This window comes from Grammomys surdaster, unplaced genomic scaffold, assembly GCF_004785775.1.
Source record: "Grammomys surdaster isolate TR1022 unplaced genomic scaffold, NIH_TR_1.0 374, whole genome shotgun sequence".
In the NCBI taxonomy this organism is placed as follows: domain Eukaryota; kingdom Metazoa; phylum Chordata; class Mammalia; order Rodentia; family Muridae; genus Grammomys; species Grammomys surdaster.
The window spans coordinates 992,537-1,006,855 of record NW_021604793.1 but is presented as its reverse complement, the minus strand read 5'-3'; the positions used below and the strand labels follow the sequence as shown (position 1 = coordinate 1,006,855).

The 14,319-nt window shown below is 48.6% G+C and overlaps 1 protein-coding gene across 1 annotated transcript in view; it reads left to right on the top strand.

Annotated features, from left to right (window-relative positions):
- Positions 1–9,710, top strand: part of Calcoco1 (calcium binding and coiled-coil domain 1) — a 15,117-nt gene extending 5,407 nt beyond the window's left edge. Inside the window, exons 5-15 of the mRNA XM_028781105.1 lie at positions 433–591; positions 918–1,066; positions 2,677–2,767; positions 4,833–4,988; positions 5,155–5,409; positions 5,795–5,920; positions 6,337–6,432; positions 6,710–6,818; positions 6,989–7,188; positions 7,580–7,686; positions 8,713–9,710. Coding sequence (XP_028636938.1) covers positions 433–591; positions 918–1,066; positions 2,677–2,767; positions 4,833–4,988; positions 5,155–5,409; positions 5,795–5,920; positions 6,337–6,432; positions 6,710–6,818; positions 6,989–7,188; positions 7,580–7,686; positions 8,713–8,890 — 1,626 coding nt within the window. The 3' untranslated portion in view covers positions 8,891–9,710. The remainder of the gene's footprint in view (positions 1–432; positions 592–917; positions 1,067–2,676; positions 2,768–4,832; positions 4,989–5,154; positions 5,410–5,794; positions 5,921–6,336; positions 6,433–6,709; positions 6,819–6,988; positions 7,189–7,579; positions 7,687–8,712) is intronic.
- The last annotated feature ends 4,609 nt before the right edge of the window (positions 9,711–14,319 follow it).

The window sequence follows — 14,319 nt, the reverse complement described above, 5'->3', positions numbered from 1 at the left end:
GTAGCCCTGGCTGTCCTGGAACTCACTCTGTAGACCAGGCTAGCCTCGAACTCTCGAACTCAGAAATCCGCCTGCCTCTGCCTCCCAAGTGCTGGGATTAAAGGCGTGCACCACCACCGCCTGGCCCAGTGTTCTGTCTTTACATTGGTTATTCTCATTTAAACCTCACAGGTGAGGAGGCTAGTAGTTTGGCTAGTACAAGCTATATCGCAGATTTACTCAAATCTGTCTGACCCAGTAGAGATAGGGTAAACTTAGAGGAGGCCCCTTGTCACTGTGCCCTGTCAGAGGAAGGTGCCAGGCCAGGGCTGAAAGGCGATTGCAGGCTGGCACTTAAGAGCTAGGCCATGCTGACTCGGTTTCTCTACCTGAAGGTGTGTCTGAAATGGTGCCTCACGCACACACGGTCTCCCCCTTCTCCTGTCCTTGTAGAACCAGTTGGATGAGAGCCAGCAAGAGCGGAATGACCTGATGCAGCTGAAGCTGCAGTTGGAGGATCAGGTGACAGAGCTGAGGAGCCGAGTGCAGGAGCTGGAGGCAGCTCTGGCCATGGCCAGGCAGGAGCATTCAGAGCTCACCGAGCAATACAAGGTGGGAGTTGGAGCTGGTGGGGGTGGGCCCTATAGACCCAGCAAAGAGGAGAAAGGGATGTCAGTGGAGTTTTAAGACAGTCCTTGCATCAAGGAAATAGGCTTAAGGGTAACAGGTGGGACTAAACTTTGAATGATAAGAGGTACATCTCAGTTTGTAATAAGACGCAGTTCTCTGCATCCAGAAATACTGGCATGATGCCACATTCCCAGGCTACAGTACCTCCACTCAGCGTTTCCAAGGAAGGTGGCAGAACAGAAGCAGGGCATATAATGTTAAGCCTGAGCCTGCCCTGACCTCCTTTCTTGGTGGAACCTTGATTCCAGGGCCTCTCCCGGTCCCATGGGGAGCTCTCAGAAGAGAGGAACATCCTGAACCAGCAGCAGGGAGAGCATGTAGCCCGTATCCTGGAGTTAGAGGATGACATCCAGACCATGAGTGACAAAGTACTGATGAAGGAGGTGGAGCTGGACAGGTAGGGGACCTCCCCAGCCTGAGGTGGCCTCTGTCCCCAAGGCCTCCGCTCCATCCCCTTGGCCTCTGCCTCCCAAGGCCTCCACTCCATTCCCTGCTTCAGATGGGCGTACCTGCTGTCTGGCCCACTGGTTGCTCTGGCCCTTCTGGTATTCTGGTCACAGGGATTTCCTTCTGCCAGCTCTCATGCATCTCTGTGATGCTGCTCTAGGCCTTCAGAAAGATCAGTTTCTATTTATTGTGTGATAGAAGCTAAGAGAACTGGAAGTGGAATATCTAAAGAAGAGATTGGTTAGACCACTCAATGTAAGATAAAAAGCAGCTGAGTCAGAAGCATCACTTGAGTCTAGCCTGGGAAACATAACCAGAGCGCGTGATGTATAATCATACAAATAAGGGTGTGTGTCTGTGTGTGTCTGTGTATATGTATATCCATATATATACACACACACATATGTATATATATATATGTGCATATATATGCATTATATATGTGCATTAAGTAAATAAATTATATATTTAAAGCACAGGAAAAGCATTAGATTCTGTTCTTGCTATTGAGATGTTCAGTGTCACAGCTCCGTGGTAGGAGTGTGTGCACGGCCCTAGCTTCAGTCCCAGCACTATGAAAAGAGAGAGAAATGTTGGAGCTGGAGATCCAAGAGTACAAGAAAATCTCTCCCTTGAGAAAAGGTATAAATCACAGGAATCTTTTGTTTGGTTTTGTTTTTGTTTTTTAATTAGAGACTCTTGACTATCCTAAAACTCACTATATAGATCAGGCTGGCCTCAAACTCACAGAGATCTTCTTGCCACTGCCTCCCAAATGTTTGGATTAAAGGTATGCACCACCATGCCTGACTAAATCACAGAATCTTAATATTGAGAGTGACATTAAGATATTTAAGAGAAAGCCACTCTAGGTCCAGCCTCTTTCAATAACAAACAGCTATCACGTTTGTGTCTGTTGTACAGACCCAAGATCTTCGTATGGGGAAAACAGAGACAGGAAGTTCACCAGTTAGACCTACCTGGGCTACATAGTGAGTTATAGACCAGCCTGAGCTGTATAAATAATATATATGCCTTGTCTAGCCTACCTACCACCTGTTGTTACATGATTTAGTGCCCAATGATCAGATAAAAGAACAATACTATTTTGTGATGATGAAAATGGTTTGAAATTCAAATGTCAGTGTTTATTAGATAAGGTTCTCTTGGCTCAAAGCACATTCCTGTATACATTTGCCTGTGGCCTCTTCTGCACCTGCTACTTTCTGATCTACAGCAAACTCAGGGTTAATAGTGACTGCCCATTGTCACCTAAAGATTGGATTTCATCTCATACTTGAGTGGAAACAGGGAGCCACTGGTATAACGGCCTGTACAGTGATATATAAAGAGGAAAGAAGCCTGGCATAGTGTCACACACCTTTAATCCCAGAACTCTGGAAGCAGAGGCAGGTGGATCTCTGAGTTCAAGGACAGCCTGCTGTACAGAGTGAGTTCCAAGACAGCCAGGGCTACACAGAGGAACCCTGCCTCAGTAAATGACAACAAAAGGGTCAGAGGTCTGAGTATTTCCGCCTGACACTGTCATCTCATCAACAGGGTTAGAGACACAGTGAAGGCCCTGACACGAGAACAAGAGAAGCTCCTGGGGCAGCTGAAGGAATTCCAGGCAGACATGGAGCAGAGCAAGGTAAGAGATTCCAAGTGGGTTTGCTTTCTCAGTTATGCAGCTTGTGTTCGTTGAGTCTCTTCTGAATAGTGGGCACACGTGAAGGCAAGATATAAAGGGGACCCTGTGTATTCCTGCCCCACAATGCAGTACCTGCCCACATCACAAGCAGTCAAAATGCACTATAAATGTCCCAAGAAAAGCCTAATACAGGGTCCAGAAAGTTGGACAACAACACCTCCTATTACACTTAGAAGCAGCTGTTAAGTGAAGACCTATTATGCTGGCATTAAGAGGAGCCCTGGGTCTAGCCACCCGTTCTAGCCAGTTGTCAGGTAGAGAGCAATCATGGAAAATACCCAAGATCAACCTCTGGTCCACATGGGTTCACGGACACAAATGCAGAAGCTATCAAAAGGAGGAAATAAGGTCCAGGCATGATGGTGTGCCTGGCGTTCTGTTCTAGCACTCAGGAGGCTGAAACAGAAGGATTTTTGACTTAAAGGTCAGCCTTAGCTGACACTATGTCAGTAGGTAGGAAAGAAAGGAGGAGAAGGAATTCTAACTTTAAACACTTTGAGTCATAGACAAGTAAGTGGTAAATGATAACAGTTTTTAAACTGTCAACCTTTCAGCTTCAGTTTACTCCTCAATTTGATAGAAAATACAAAAGAAATTTAATTCTCAATTAACCTAAAAGCACATGTCAGTGGATTGGCGCTCTCCCATGTGTTCACTTGTGTGCTGACAAACTTTTAAAAACAGTTTTTAATAATTTAGAGCAAGTTCAGAGCTGAGATTATATTTCAGTGTTGAGCAAAGCAAGGAAAAAAAAAAGAATGAATTCAAATAAAATATTTGCAGAACTGTCAGTGGCTTTCTCAGAACCCTGGGCTTCTCTAGAAAACTACTTAGCAGCGAAAAATGGGATTTGAGCAGCATGTGATGGTACTGTAATTCCAGCATTGGAGGGGCTGAGGCAGGAGAATTGCCACAAGTTGTATAGCAAGATTCTGTCTTAAAAATATAAAAACAATACAAACAAACATGTGGGTTGAGTTAAGCAGAACAAAGAAAGATGGAAGGAGCAGCCCGAGGGAGCCTGTGTAGAACTGAGACAAGGTGCGGAGGTCGGCGGTTGGACCGCTTTTCTTTAGCTGTGAGAAGTACTGGTGAAGGTCAGGTAGAGGGTACACATGCTTAAGAAATTGTACTGAGAGCTGAGTGATGTGGGCGGCACAAACCTTTAATCCTACTGCTAGGGAGGCAGAGACAGGCAGATTTCTGTGAGCCAGCGCCAGCGTGATCTACAAAACAAGTTCCAGGACATCCAGGACTATGCAGAGAAATCCTGTCTCCAAATTAAAACAAACAAACAATTGTACTGAGAAGCACTGACTGTCTGATCCTGTTTTCTGAGTAACTGATTACAGCACCATCCAGTCATCTCACAAGAATAGCCATGCCTGAACGGACATGGTCGTGGCAGTAATAGAAAAGAGAAGATAGCTGTGACCAGGGTGGAAAGTGGAAAAGCTTTCTTCTGTGAACTGCAGGGGAGAAAAATAGAGCCAAGAATAACACCCAAATGTCCAACTAGGTGAACTGAGAAGTTCTCAGTACTGCAGGCATGAGTGACAGAAGTCTTAGGAAAGGCTAGGCATGGTGGCGTACACCTGTGATCTCAGCATTAGAGACAAAAGCAGGTGGAGGATTGCTCGTCTAAAGCCAATCTGGACCAGCTACATAGTATGACCCCCTACTGCAGGGAGAGAGACTAGAGAGACAGAGCCTTGGGGGAGGGAAGAGGAGGAAGGAAAAGGTCTGAGGTGAGAGGTGCAATATTCTGAGCTTAAGGGGCCATCCAGACTGTTTTGACTTAAAGGAAAAGTAGGAAAGCAGGGTTGGCTTAATGTAAGACCCCAGGCTGAGACTGAGACCCAAGAAGACAGGACAGGAGTGAGTGCTCCCACTTGTGCTGAATCTAAGAAACACCCTTCTCTCATCACAGTGGCAGAAAGGAAGCCTGCCCCTGGCTGTCCCAGTACTCATCCCCTGATCCTTACCTGCTTTCCATTTGCATCAGGCTGAGTTACAAATGGTCCGAGAGGAGAACCGCTGCTTAAATACAGAGCTACAGGAGGCCAAGGGCCGGCAAGAAGAGCAAGGTGCTCAGGTCCAGCGACTGAAGGACAAGCTGGCCCACATGAAGGACACCCTGGGCCAAGCCCAGCAGAAAGTGGTAAGTGAAGGCATGTAGGTGGTAGGAAGCAGGGAGAGTTCCAAGTCGTCTAGACAAATGCAGAGAAAAGGCACAGGTGGCTAAAGTGAACAGCACAACCCTGATGAGGGGCTCCCTGGCTCACATGTGTTTGCCTGACGGGTCTGATCTCTTGTCTTCTTTGGAGGCCGAGCTGGAGCCCCTGAAAGAGCAACTCCGAGGGGTCCAGGAGCTTGCAGCCTCAAGCCAGCAGAAAGCAGCCCTTCTCGGGGAGGAGTTGGCCAGTGCAGCAGGAGCTAGAGACCGAACCATAGCTGAGCTACACCGCAGCCGGCTGGAGGTGGCTGAAGCCAATGGCCGACTGTCTGAGCTCAGCCTGCACATGAAGGAGGAAAAATGCCAGTGGAACAAGGAACGGACAGGGCTGCTGCAGAGCATGGAGGTAGGGGTGGTCTTCCCTGTGTCTGGCACTCCAAACTGTAGTTGGTTCTTCTGGGAGGAGAGAAGAGGGGGTGAGATCCTGGGTAGACTTGAAGAGAGACACACACTTTGCTTTCCAGGCATGAACTGGCCCCAACAGGAGTCCCAGTCCTGATCACCAAAATCCCTAGTCACCATCCTTGGTGTAGGAACATTTGCTGTCATGGGCACCAGTCTCTGCCGTAGAACCGAGTCCCGCTTTCAGGTGGCTCGGAAAAAAGGACATTGGTCAGAAACAATTTGGTACCCCAGACATAAAAGAAAGATCCAGTGAGGGCAGTGCTGTTTTCCTGGCATCCTTTGCCACTTCGCCTCCTCCCTCCCATCTTCCTGTGTACCATCTCTAGGCCGAGAAGGACAAGATCCTGAAGCTGAGCGCAGAGATCCTCCGGCTGGAGAAGACAGTACAGGAGGAGAAGAGCCAGAGCCACATATTCAAGACTGAGCTGGCCCGAGAAAAGGATTCTAGCCTGGTAAGGTGCCTACCTCCTTGGGTTGAGACCTCTGTCCTAATGTATAAGTGCCCACTGACTCTCAGCTCTGAAGTACCATGTACTGACTTGTGTACCTCCCAGCCCTCTTGGTTTGAATGTGTACATTCCCTTTCTGCTCATAGAGTGCACCTCTGGGCCTGGAGGGGTGACATACAAGAGTTACAGGGTGTCTTCGAGTATAACCAAAACCTCTTCACCCTAGCATAAGATAGTTAGCTAGGGCCACATTTGAGAGGTAGAGTTTAGGACTTTGGCCTGAGCCCTGGGGGGCCAAGACAAGGGACTTGTGGAAGAAACATATGGGATATGGAACAAGGGAGGACATAGTTTAACTTTTGGACCAGGTTCTTGGTGACACATTTCAGGTTCCAGGTTCCATTACCTTTTTCCCTCAGGTGCAGTTGTCAGAGAGTAAACGGGAGCTCACAGAGCTACGGTCAGCCCTCCGTGTGCTTCAGAAGGAGAAGGAGCAGCTCCAGACAGAGAAGCAGGTGAGAGTCACCTGTTGCCATAGATGATGAGACCCTGGATGCCAAAACCAAGGCCTTGGGGGCTCAAAATTCTGTATCATCTTGGTAATATCTTAGCTCAGAAACTAGAGTCTTTTTGAGGATACAAAGGCTGAAAGGGCCCTGATTTTTCTTAGAAACTGACTTCGTCCAGGGGAGGAAACAAGGCACAAGACGGAGGAAAGCGCCTCCGTTAGGGGATCTGCCTTGTGTGACTCCACCAAGGCCCAGTAAGCAGCTTTTCCTTCTCCAACTGCAGGAATTGCTGGAGTACATGAGGAAGCTGGAGGCCCGCCTGGAAAAGGTGGCAGATGAGAAGTGGAATGAAGATGCTGCCACAGAGGATGAGGAAGCCACTGCTGGGCTGAGTCTGTGCCCCTGAAGCCTTGGGACACCTCTTTCCCTCCCCCTCTTTGATGTGCTTTGAAGCAGCCTGGACGTCCCTTCCCATTCCCTGGGCCCTCTGTAGTTGAAGCGTCTCCCTCCTCAGATTCCCATGGCTGACCCTTCCTTTCTCTGTCTGCCTTCCCTCTCATAGGCTGCCCTGCAGCTCTGACAGACTCAGAGGATGAGTCCCCAGAAGACATGCGGCTCCCATCCTATGGCTTGTGTGAGCGTGGAAACACAAGCTCCTCTCCTCCTGGGCCTCGGGAGGCTTCTTCCCTTGTTGTCATCAACCAGCCAGCACCTATTGCTCCCCAGCTCTCAGGGCCAGCCGAGGCCAGCAGCTCAGACTCGGTGAGTAGTGTGAGCCACATGGGAGTAGTAAGCAGGCGGTAAGGTCACACTTGAACCATGGAGAAAGCCTGTACCGTACAGCACTTGTACTCTGGGCTGGGGGAGGCAGGCCTAGCTAGGTGTGGTGATGCAGGCCTTCAGACTCAGCAATCAGAGTTTAAGGCCACCCTGGTGTAGACCAGACCAGCCAAGACTACACAGTGAAATCTTGTCTCACCTAGAACCCAGGCCAGTGCAATTGCCTTGATGCTCCCAGGTCCCTTGCCCTACCCCACCAGCCCTGACAAAGCCCTGTTCCTGCTTCTCTCTTCCTACCACTCTGCTGTCTGGGACTAGCCTTGGCTTCTCCATGTTTATGGAACCCATCCCAATCCTCCCTGTGTCTTCCCAGGAGGCTGAAGATGAGAAGTCAGTCTTGATGGCAGCTGTGCAGAGTGGAGGTGAGGAAGCCAACCTCCTGCTTCCTGAGCTCGGCAGTGCCTTCTATGACGTGGCCAGGTGAGGGCAGCACAAAGAGGGGAAGTGATCAGTGTGCAAGCAGCCACCATGCCCTGTCCCCAAGTCCCCCTTCTTGGCTCAGACGAGAGAAGATCTCAGTGTGGTTGACAGGCATGTCGGCTGCCTCCACAAACCCCAGGTGGCTTCACGTTCTCCCTCACTCCCTCCCTTTGACTAGCTTCTGTGTTGTTCTAGCTTCATCTTCCGTGGAGCCCAAATTGCCCTGCTTCCCCTCTCTCCTGCCCCTTCCCCCTCCCCAGCCACCAGGTAGGTACTTAGGTCTTCAGGGAGGAAAAAGGTGACCAAAGCCTCAGGGGTGGAGACAGAGAAACACCACCGTCCAGAGCATCTGTCTGGCTGTACTAGAGAAGTTGCTCACCCCTGACTTCCTGGGAAACTCTAGGAGGGGAGCCTGAAGTATGGCAGGTACCAGGTGGTACCTTCTGCCTGGCTCTCTAGTCCTAGTTAGGCGGGCAGGGCCTCAGGGAAACGAGCATCATCACCTGGCCCCCAACTCTGCCTGGAGTGAGTGGGGCTGAGGCAGAAAGGGCCAATGCTGTCATCTCTCTCTCTGCTGGAGCAGGAAGATGAAGAACAGTGTCAGACTCATTTTCAGCCCCATTAGGCAGCAGACGGAGATGGAGGGAAGAGACCGGGAGACTGGGGGATGGTTCTGTACTACAGACACCAGCAGGGACTCATGAAGAGAGGACATGGGCATCTGGAGAACTAATATTTTGAGCAGAAGAGTGTCATAGGAGAGGCTTGAGCAGAGAATGACCAGGATGGCACATTAGAAACAAGAAACCACATGGGTCTTGTTCCCTGAGGTCCCCAGATCAAGAAGGCAGCAGAAGCTGGGCACCGCAGTGATGCCTGAAATCTGAGGGGGAATGGGGAAACTTGGGAATTCAGGAAGCTTCCATTGCTTGTCATTCCATGACAAGTTTGAGGCCTTATATCAGAAATAAAAATAAAGGCAGCAGAGAACCATGACCCTGTCTGTCTTTCCTTACCTCTCTTCAGTGGCTTTGCAGTGAGTTCCCTGTCAGAGGCCAGCACTGGGGTCCCAGCCATCCCTCCATGGAAGGAGTGTCCCATCTGCAAGGAGCGCTTCCCTGCCGAGAGTGACAAGGATGCCCTGGAGGACCACATGGATGGACATTTCTTTTTCAGCACCCAGGACCCTTTCACCTTTGAGTGATCTCACCCCTCCCTCGTATGTAGACACATGCACACACACACACACACACACATGAACACACACACACAGACATTTATGCAGCTTGGTCTCATCCTTTTTTTTTTTTTTTTTAATCACACGAGGCTTTACAATGTACTGTTCCTACAGACCATGCCTGCATCCCGCTTTCATCCCAAGCCTTACAACTCCCCGCTCCATCCTGATGTCTTCATCCCAGGCAGCAATCTGTCTTGGGAGCAGTGGCTGAGTTTACTTTCTGAAAAATAGTTCTGAGGAACCAGGATGGAGATGGCTTTGCCTTGTGGGAATAGAATTATTTACTGCTAGCCCAAGTATACACACACACACACACACACACACACACACGCTCCCTTCTGATGCCCCAAAGCCAACTCCTGGGGTACCCTACCCTCTCTTGTTCAGACTCTGTTTATTCAAGTTTTCTCTGGGGCCTGCATGGAAGCAACAGCATGGGGTTCATGACCTGGTCTGGTCTTTCTGTTCTTGGCTATCCTGGTTCTGTCACCTACCCCAGCCTTTCCCCACAGCCTTAGGCCATAAGTTTGAAAAGTTCTTTTGTATTTTTAAGAGTTCCTATACCATCTCCTGCCACCCCACACCGAAGTCCTCAAACAGAAAAGAAAATGTATTTGTGCCTTCCGTGAGGGACGGGGGGGGGGGGGGACAAGGGATCCCAGGGGTCCCCGTTTCCCAGCCCCTCAGCCTCTCCTGACCCCCCACAGCAATAAGAACCTCCTCTCTCCCTTAAACTCCCCTCTTATTTGTAGTTCAGACAAATATATTTATATGATATGTGTAACTGTTGCCATGATGTGCATTCTTGCCAAGAGACTTTGCTACAGAAAAGAAGGGCCAGGAGGGAGAGGAGTGATAGGTTCATTCTCACCAGGCCACAGGAGAAGAAAAAGGCCGTGTATCTCTGGTCTGGAGCACACTTTTAAGGAAAGAGCAAACAGGTGGCTGGTGGGATGGGAAAGGACACGCAGGGACCGTCCGCTTCTGTGGCCATCCTTGCTACGCCCAGCTCACATCAAGGGCACATGCCTTTGGGTTCTGCCAAGTGAGGTGTGTTCTAAGCTCCCTACTACCCGTGTTTACACCGCACACACCCCCACCATACACTCCTTGACTCTACAGTCAGCAGCACATCCATCCGCCCCAGCCAGTTGTCGGTGACACACACATCCACAGCAGCACAGAGCATACATTAAGGACCTGTGTGCCCCTGACAGGCACACACCTACAGCCCTCTCATTCTGTGTCCCAGAACACCCTTCTCAGCACCTTGCATCCCTGCAGGTCCACTCACTGGACCACCCCCACAATCCTGTCTTCACCTGAAACTAACCCATCCACCATCCCCCTTCCTACTGCACCTGGATGGCATCTTACATCCCTCCTTCTTCCCTCACGTCTGTCTCCTAGCAACCCCATCTCATTCCCTGAATCCTTTCCAAGGAAATTGGAGATAATGGATCTCTCCTCTCTCCATCTCAACCTCTCTTTATTGATCCTCCTTTAATGAAAGTTAATTATAACAATGATTTAATTAATAGAATCCCTCTCTTCCTTTATTGCTTCCCGTATTAAGACTATTAATAAATACGAGGTGGGCTGACAGAGGCATCCATCACCCGCCCAGGACTCCCTCCACCCCTCCTCTTCCCCTCCCCTCTCCCCCTCCCTCCCTTGGCCTATAAACTTGCCGGGGTAGTGGGGGTTAATCAGAGAGGAATTATGAGCCAACATCCCCAGCAGGAGGTGCATTTAATGAAATCACTCGTGATTTATGACTGGGGGAGGTTAGGAGGGAAGAATCTGGGACCTACACTTTCTGACTTCCAGAAGGTTGGTCCCCCTAGAGCAAAAGGAGAAACCGGGATCCAGAGCCAGGCGCCTGCTCCCTGCCAACCCTCCATCGCACACAAAAGCCACATGGCTAACCAAACCAGGCCGTTGACTCGTAGAGGCTCTGGTGAGGAGCACACTGTGGGCTTTGTTTCTACTGTCTCTGGCATGGGTCCTTCTCAACCCTTTGCTGTCTCCTCAGCTCTGTCCTGATTCAACCTCCCACTGCTGTTTCACGCTTCCTCCTAGAAGCAACCCTTTTTCTATCCCCTAATTTGACACCAAGCACTTCCAACAGCTCCGGCTCTGGTTTTTTTTTTTTTTTTTTTTTTTTTGGATCCATGTGTCTCTTTCTGAGCAGTGTATGCATGTTCACACTGGGACTTCTGCAGGTGTTTGGAGCAGGGAGGGGGACAGCTGGCCTTCAGATCCAGCTCTGGTCCTCCATATTGTGTGGTGTTTGGCAACTCACCCTGTCACACCTCCGTTCCGAAATGGATGTCCCCTTATCTTTTGTGCTTTGCTTTGCGGCGTCTGCGCAGCAGCTGAGAGAACGGAAGGTCCTGGAGTGAAAGGAAAAGTCAGATGAAGTGGCAGCACATACACCTGTCAGTATTTGTCATTAAAGGATGAATCCAGTCCCCTCTGAGTACCTGTGGCTGCCCCCTAACCCTAACCCTCTACAGGAACTTGAAGTGTGGATGGCTTAGTGTGCCAGTGCAGGGTGTCCTTAGCTGTTCCCAAGTGTGCTTTTCCACCTCCCATCCTCCCCTGAAAACCCCTGTGCTACAGTAGAACAGCGCCATTTCCCAGAAATGTGCAGTTTTCGAGCGACTCTGGGCAGCTGCTTTTCTATCCACCCAGAGAATGCTTCAAAGCCCGCTTGAATTCTCAGTATCCTGAAAAAGGAGATGGAACACAGGTGGCATGTTCATAAAAGCACACTCTGCCAGCTGCACAAGCCTGGAATCCCAGTAGCTGGGAAACGGACAATTTCAAGTCCTCTTTCAAAAAGGCCAAGGGCTGGTTAGGTGATGACATTTGCGAAGCCCAGGCCAGCATAACTGCAAAGTGAGACCCCATCCTTAAAGAAAAAAAAGGAAGGAGGCAACCCAGGGGCTTGGAACAGAGAATCCAGTAGTGCAGACCTTGCCTGTGCTGTGGTCAGACCTCCAGCACTGCACACAAGCAAAACCTCATTATCATGTGTACAAGGTTTTCATCTCTCTGTAAGTAACATGAAGGAAGAATCTGAGCTTATACACCCTATGGCTCCAAAATCTAATACAGAAAATGGCCCAAAAGATGATTCCTCAACATTTTTAAAAATTATATGGGGGAAAAAATCACTTCAAACATTCAAAATAATACACAAAGAATAAAATGAGCACCACACTGAACTCACCAACCAGGCTTTTTTCCTTTTGTTTTCATTCTTTTTTTATTTTTTTCAAGATAAGAGTTTCTCTGTGTAGCCCTGGTTGTTTTGGGACTTGTTCTGTAGACCAGGCTGGCCTCAAACTCACAGATCCTCCTGACTCTGTCTCTCAAGTGCTGGGATTAAAGGCATATACCACCATACCTACCTAGTGTCTCTCTCTCTCTCTCTTTCTCTCTCCCGCCCGCGTCCCGGCCCTCCCTCTCTCTCTCTCTCTCTCAAATGTGAATGAGCAGTTTGTGTGTATGTCTGTGTATATATATGCCTAGTGACATCAGAACAGATCCCTTAGAACTGGAGTTCTAGATGTTTGCATCTACCCCTCCAGAACATTCCACAATGTTTCTTAAGTTAACAAAAAAGACATCTCAGTAGCAACACCTATTTCATTTTCATCAAGCAATCTATAGCCCTACAATGATGTTAGTGATGTTTGGTGATTTAAAGCTGATTGATTGGTCGGGGCTGGAGATATGGTGCTTAACTCTTAGCAGTTAAGAGCACTGGCTGCATTTCCAGTGGACCCAGGTTAGATTCCCATGGTGGTTTACAACCATCTAAAACTCCACATTAAAAAAGAAAGAGGGGCCGGGTGGTGGTGGCGCACGCCTTTAATCCCAGCACTTGGGAGGCAGAGGCAGGCGGATTTCTGAGTTCGAGATTTTGAGGCCAGCCTGGTCTACAGAGTGAGTTCCAGGAAAGCCAGGACTACACAGAGAAACCCTGTCTTGAAAAACAAAAAAAGAAAAAAGAAAGAAAGAAAGAAAGAAAGAAAGAAAGAAAGAAAGAAAGAAAGAAAGAGAGAGGGGAGGGGACTTGCATAGAACGAAGGCCAGACAGTCAGGGACAGAATGGGAAATATCAACCTAGAAGGGAGGGGTGAATGTAAAATGATGGAGAAGATGGAAAAAGCTAGTTTAGGAGAGGTGACAAAGAGAAGATCCAGCAGACACAGGATCAGCACCAAAGCCAGGAAAATGACTCCTGGAAGACACTGGACTAACAACCGGGGACACTGGCTGCAGGGACAGTTGACTCTGTGGTGGCAGTGGCTGCATAGCTGGACTTCACAGCAATAGGTACAGAGTTCTGACCTGTGAAGATTGAGAGTACATCCAGACTCATAAAAAGTGAAGGCTGGGCCAGCAAGATGACTGAACAATTTAAAGCACTTGCTGCCATGCCTGACCAGCCCTCAAGAGCCACACAGTTGAAGGAAGGGAACCGACTCCCGTAAGTTGTCCTCTGACATCACAACTGCACCATGGCACATGCACACACATATATACATACAGAATAAATGAAATTTTAATGTACTAAGATAAACAAAGGCCCCTGAACTGAAGTATAAGAAAGAACAGAAGCCAGGCGATGGAGGCTCACACCTTTAATCCCAGCACTTGGGAGGCAGAGTCAGACTCATCTCTGGGTTTGAGGACTACTTAGTGTGTTCCAGGGCAGCCAGGGCTACACAGAGAAACCCTGTCTCAAAAAGCCAAAAAAAAAAAAACCCAAAGGGGTAGAAAACAAAATGTCTAGAACTCCAACATCAGAGATTCTCCTGACAATAAGATATGAAACAAACTAAGTTTCTTTATCTTTGAAATAGGGTCTGGCTATGTTTGGCCAGGCTGGCCTTAGACTCCTGAGCTCAAGTGTCTCTAGGAGCTAGGACACAGGCACCACCAAGACCAAAAGATAGAGTGATTAAAACCTCTGTTCACTAGGGAAGCCACTAGCCACAATTACTACATTACTGAATGTTTGAACTGTAGCTAGTCCACACTGACATGCTGTGTGTGTGAATATATAACAGATCTCAAAGACTTAATACTTGAAAACAAAAATTAATGTCTCAAAACGTTATACTGATTTCAGGCTGAAGTGATACATTTTGAGAGGACACATTCAAACCACAGCTTAATAATTCATCTCTGGGGATCATAACTGGAGTAGATAAACAAATATTATTCTAGATTATCTCTACTTTTAAATGAGGCCATTAGGAAATGTCATATTGCGTGTACAACCACGGTTAAGTTTCTACTACACAGCACTGGCCTAAGATCTACTACAGAACAGGACCCCTACAGCCAGGACATGACTAGACAGACTTCCCTGT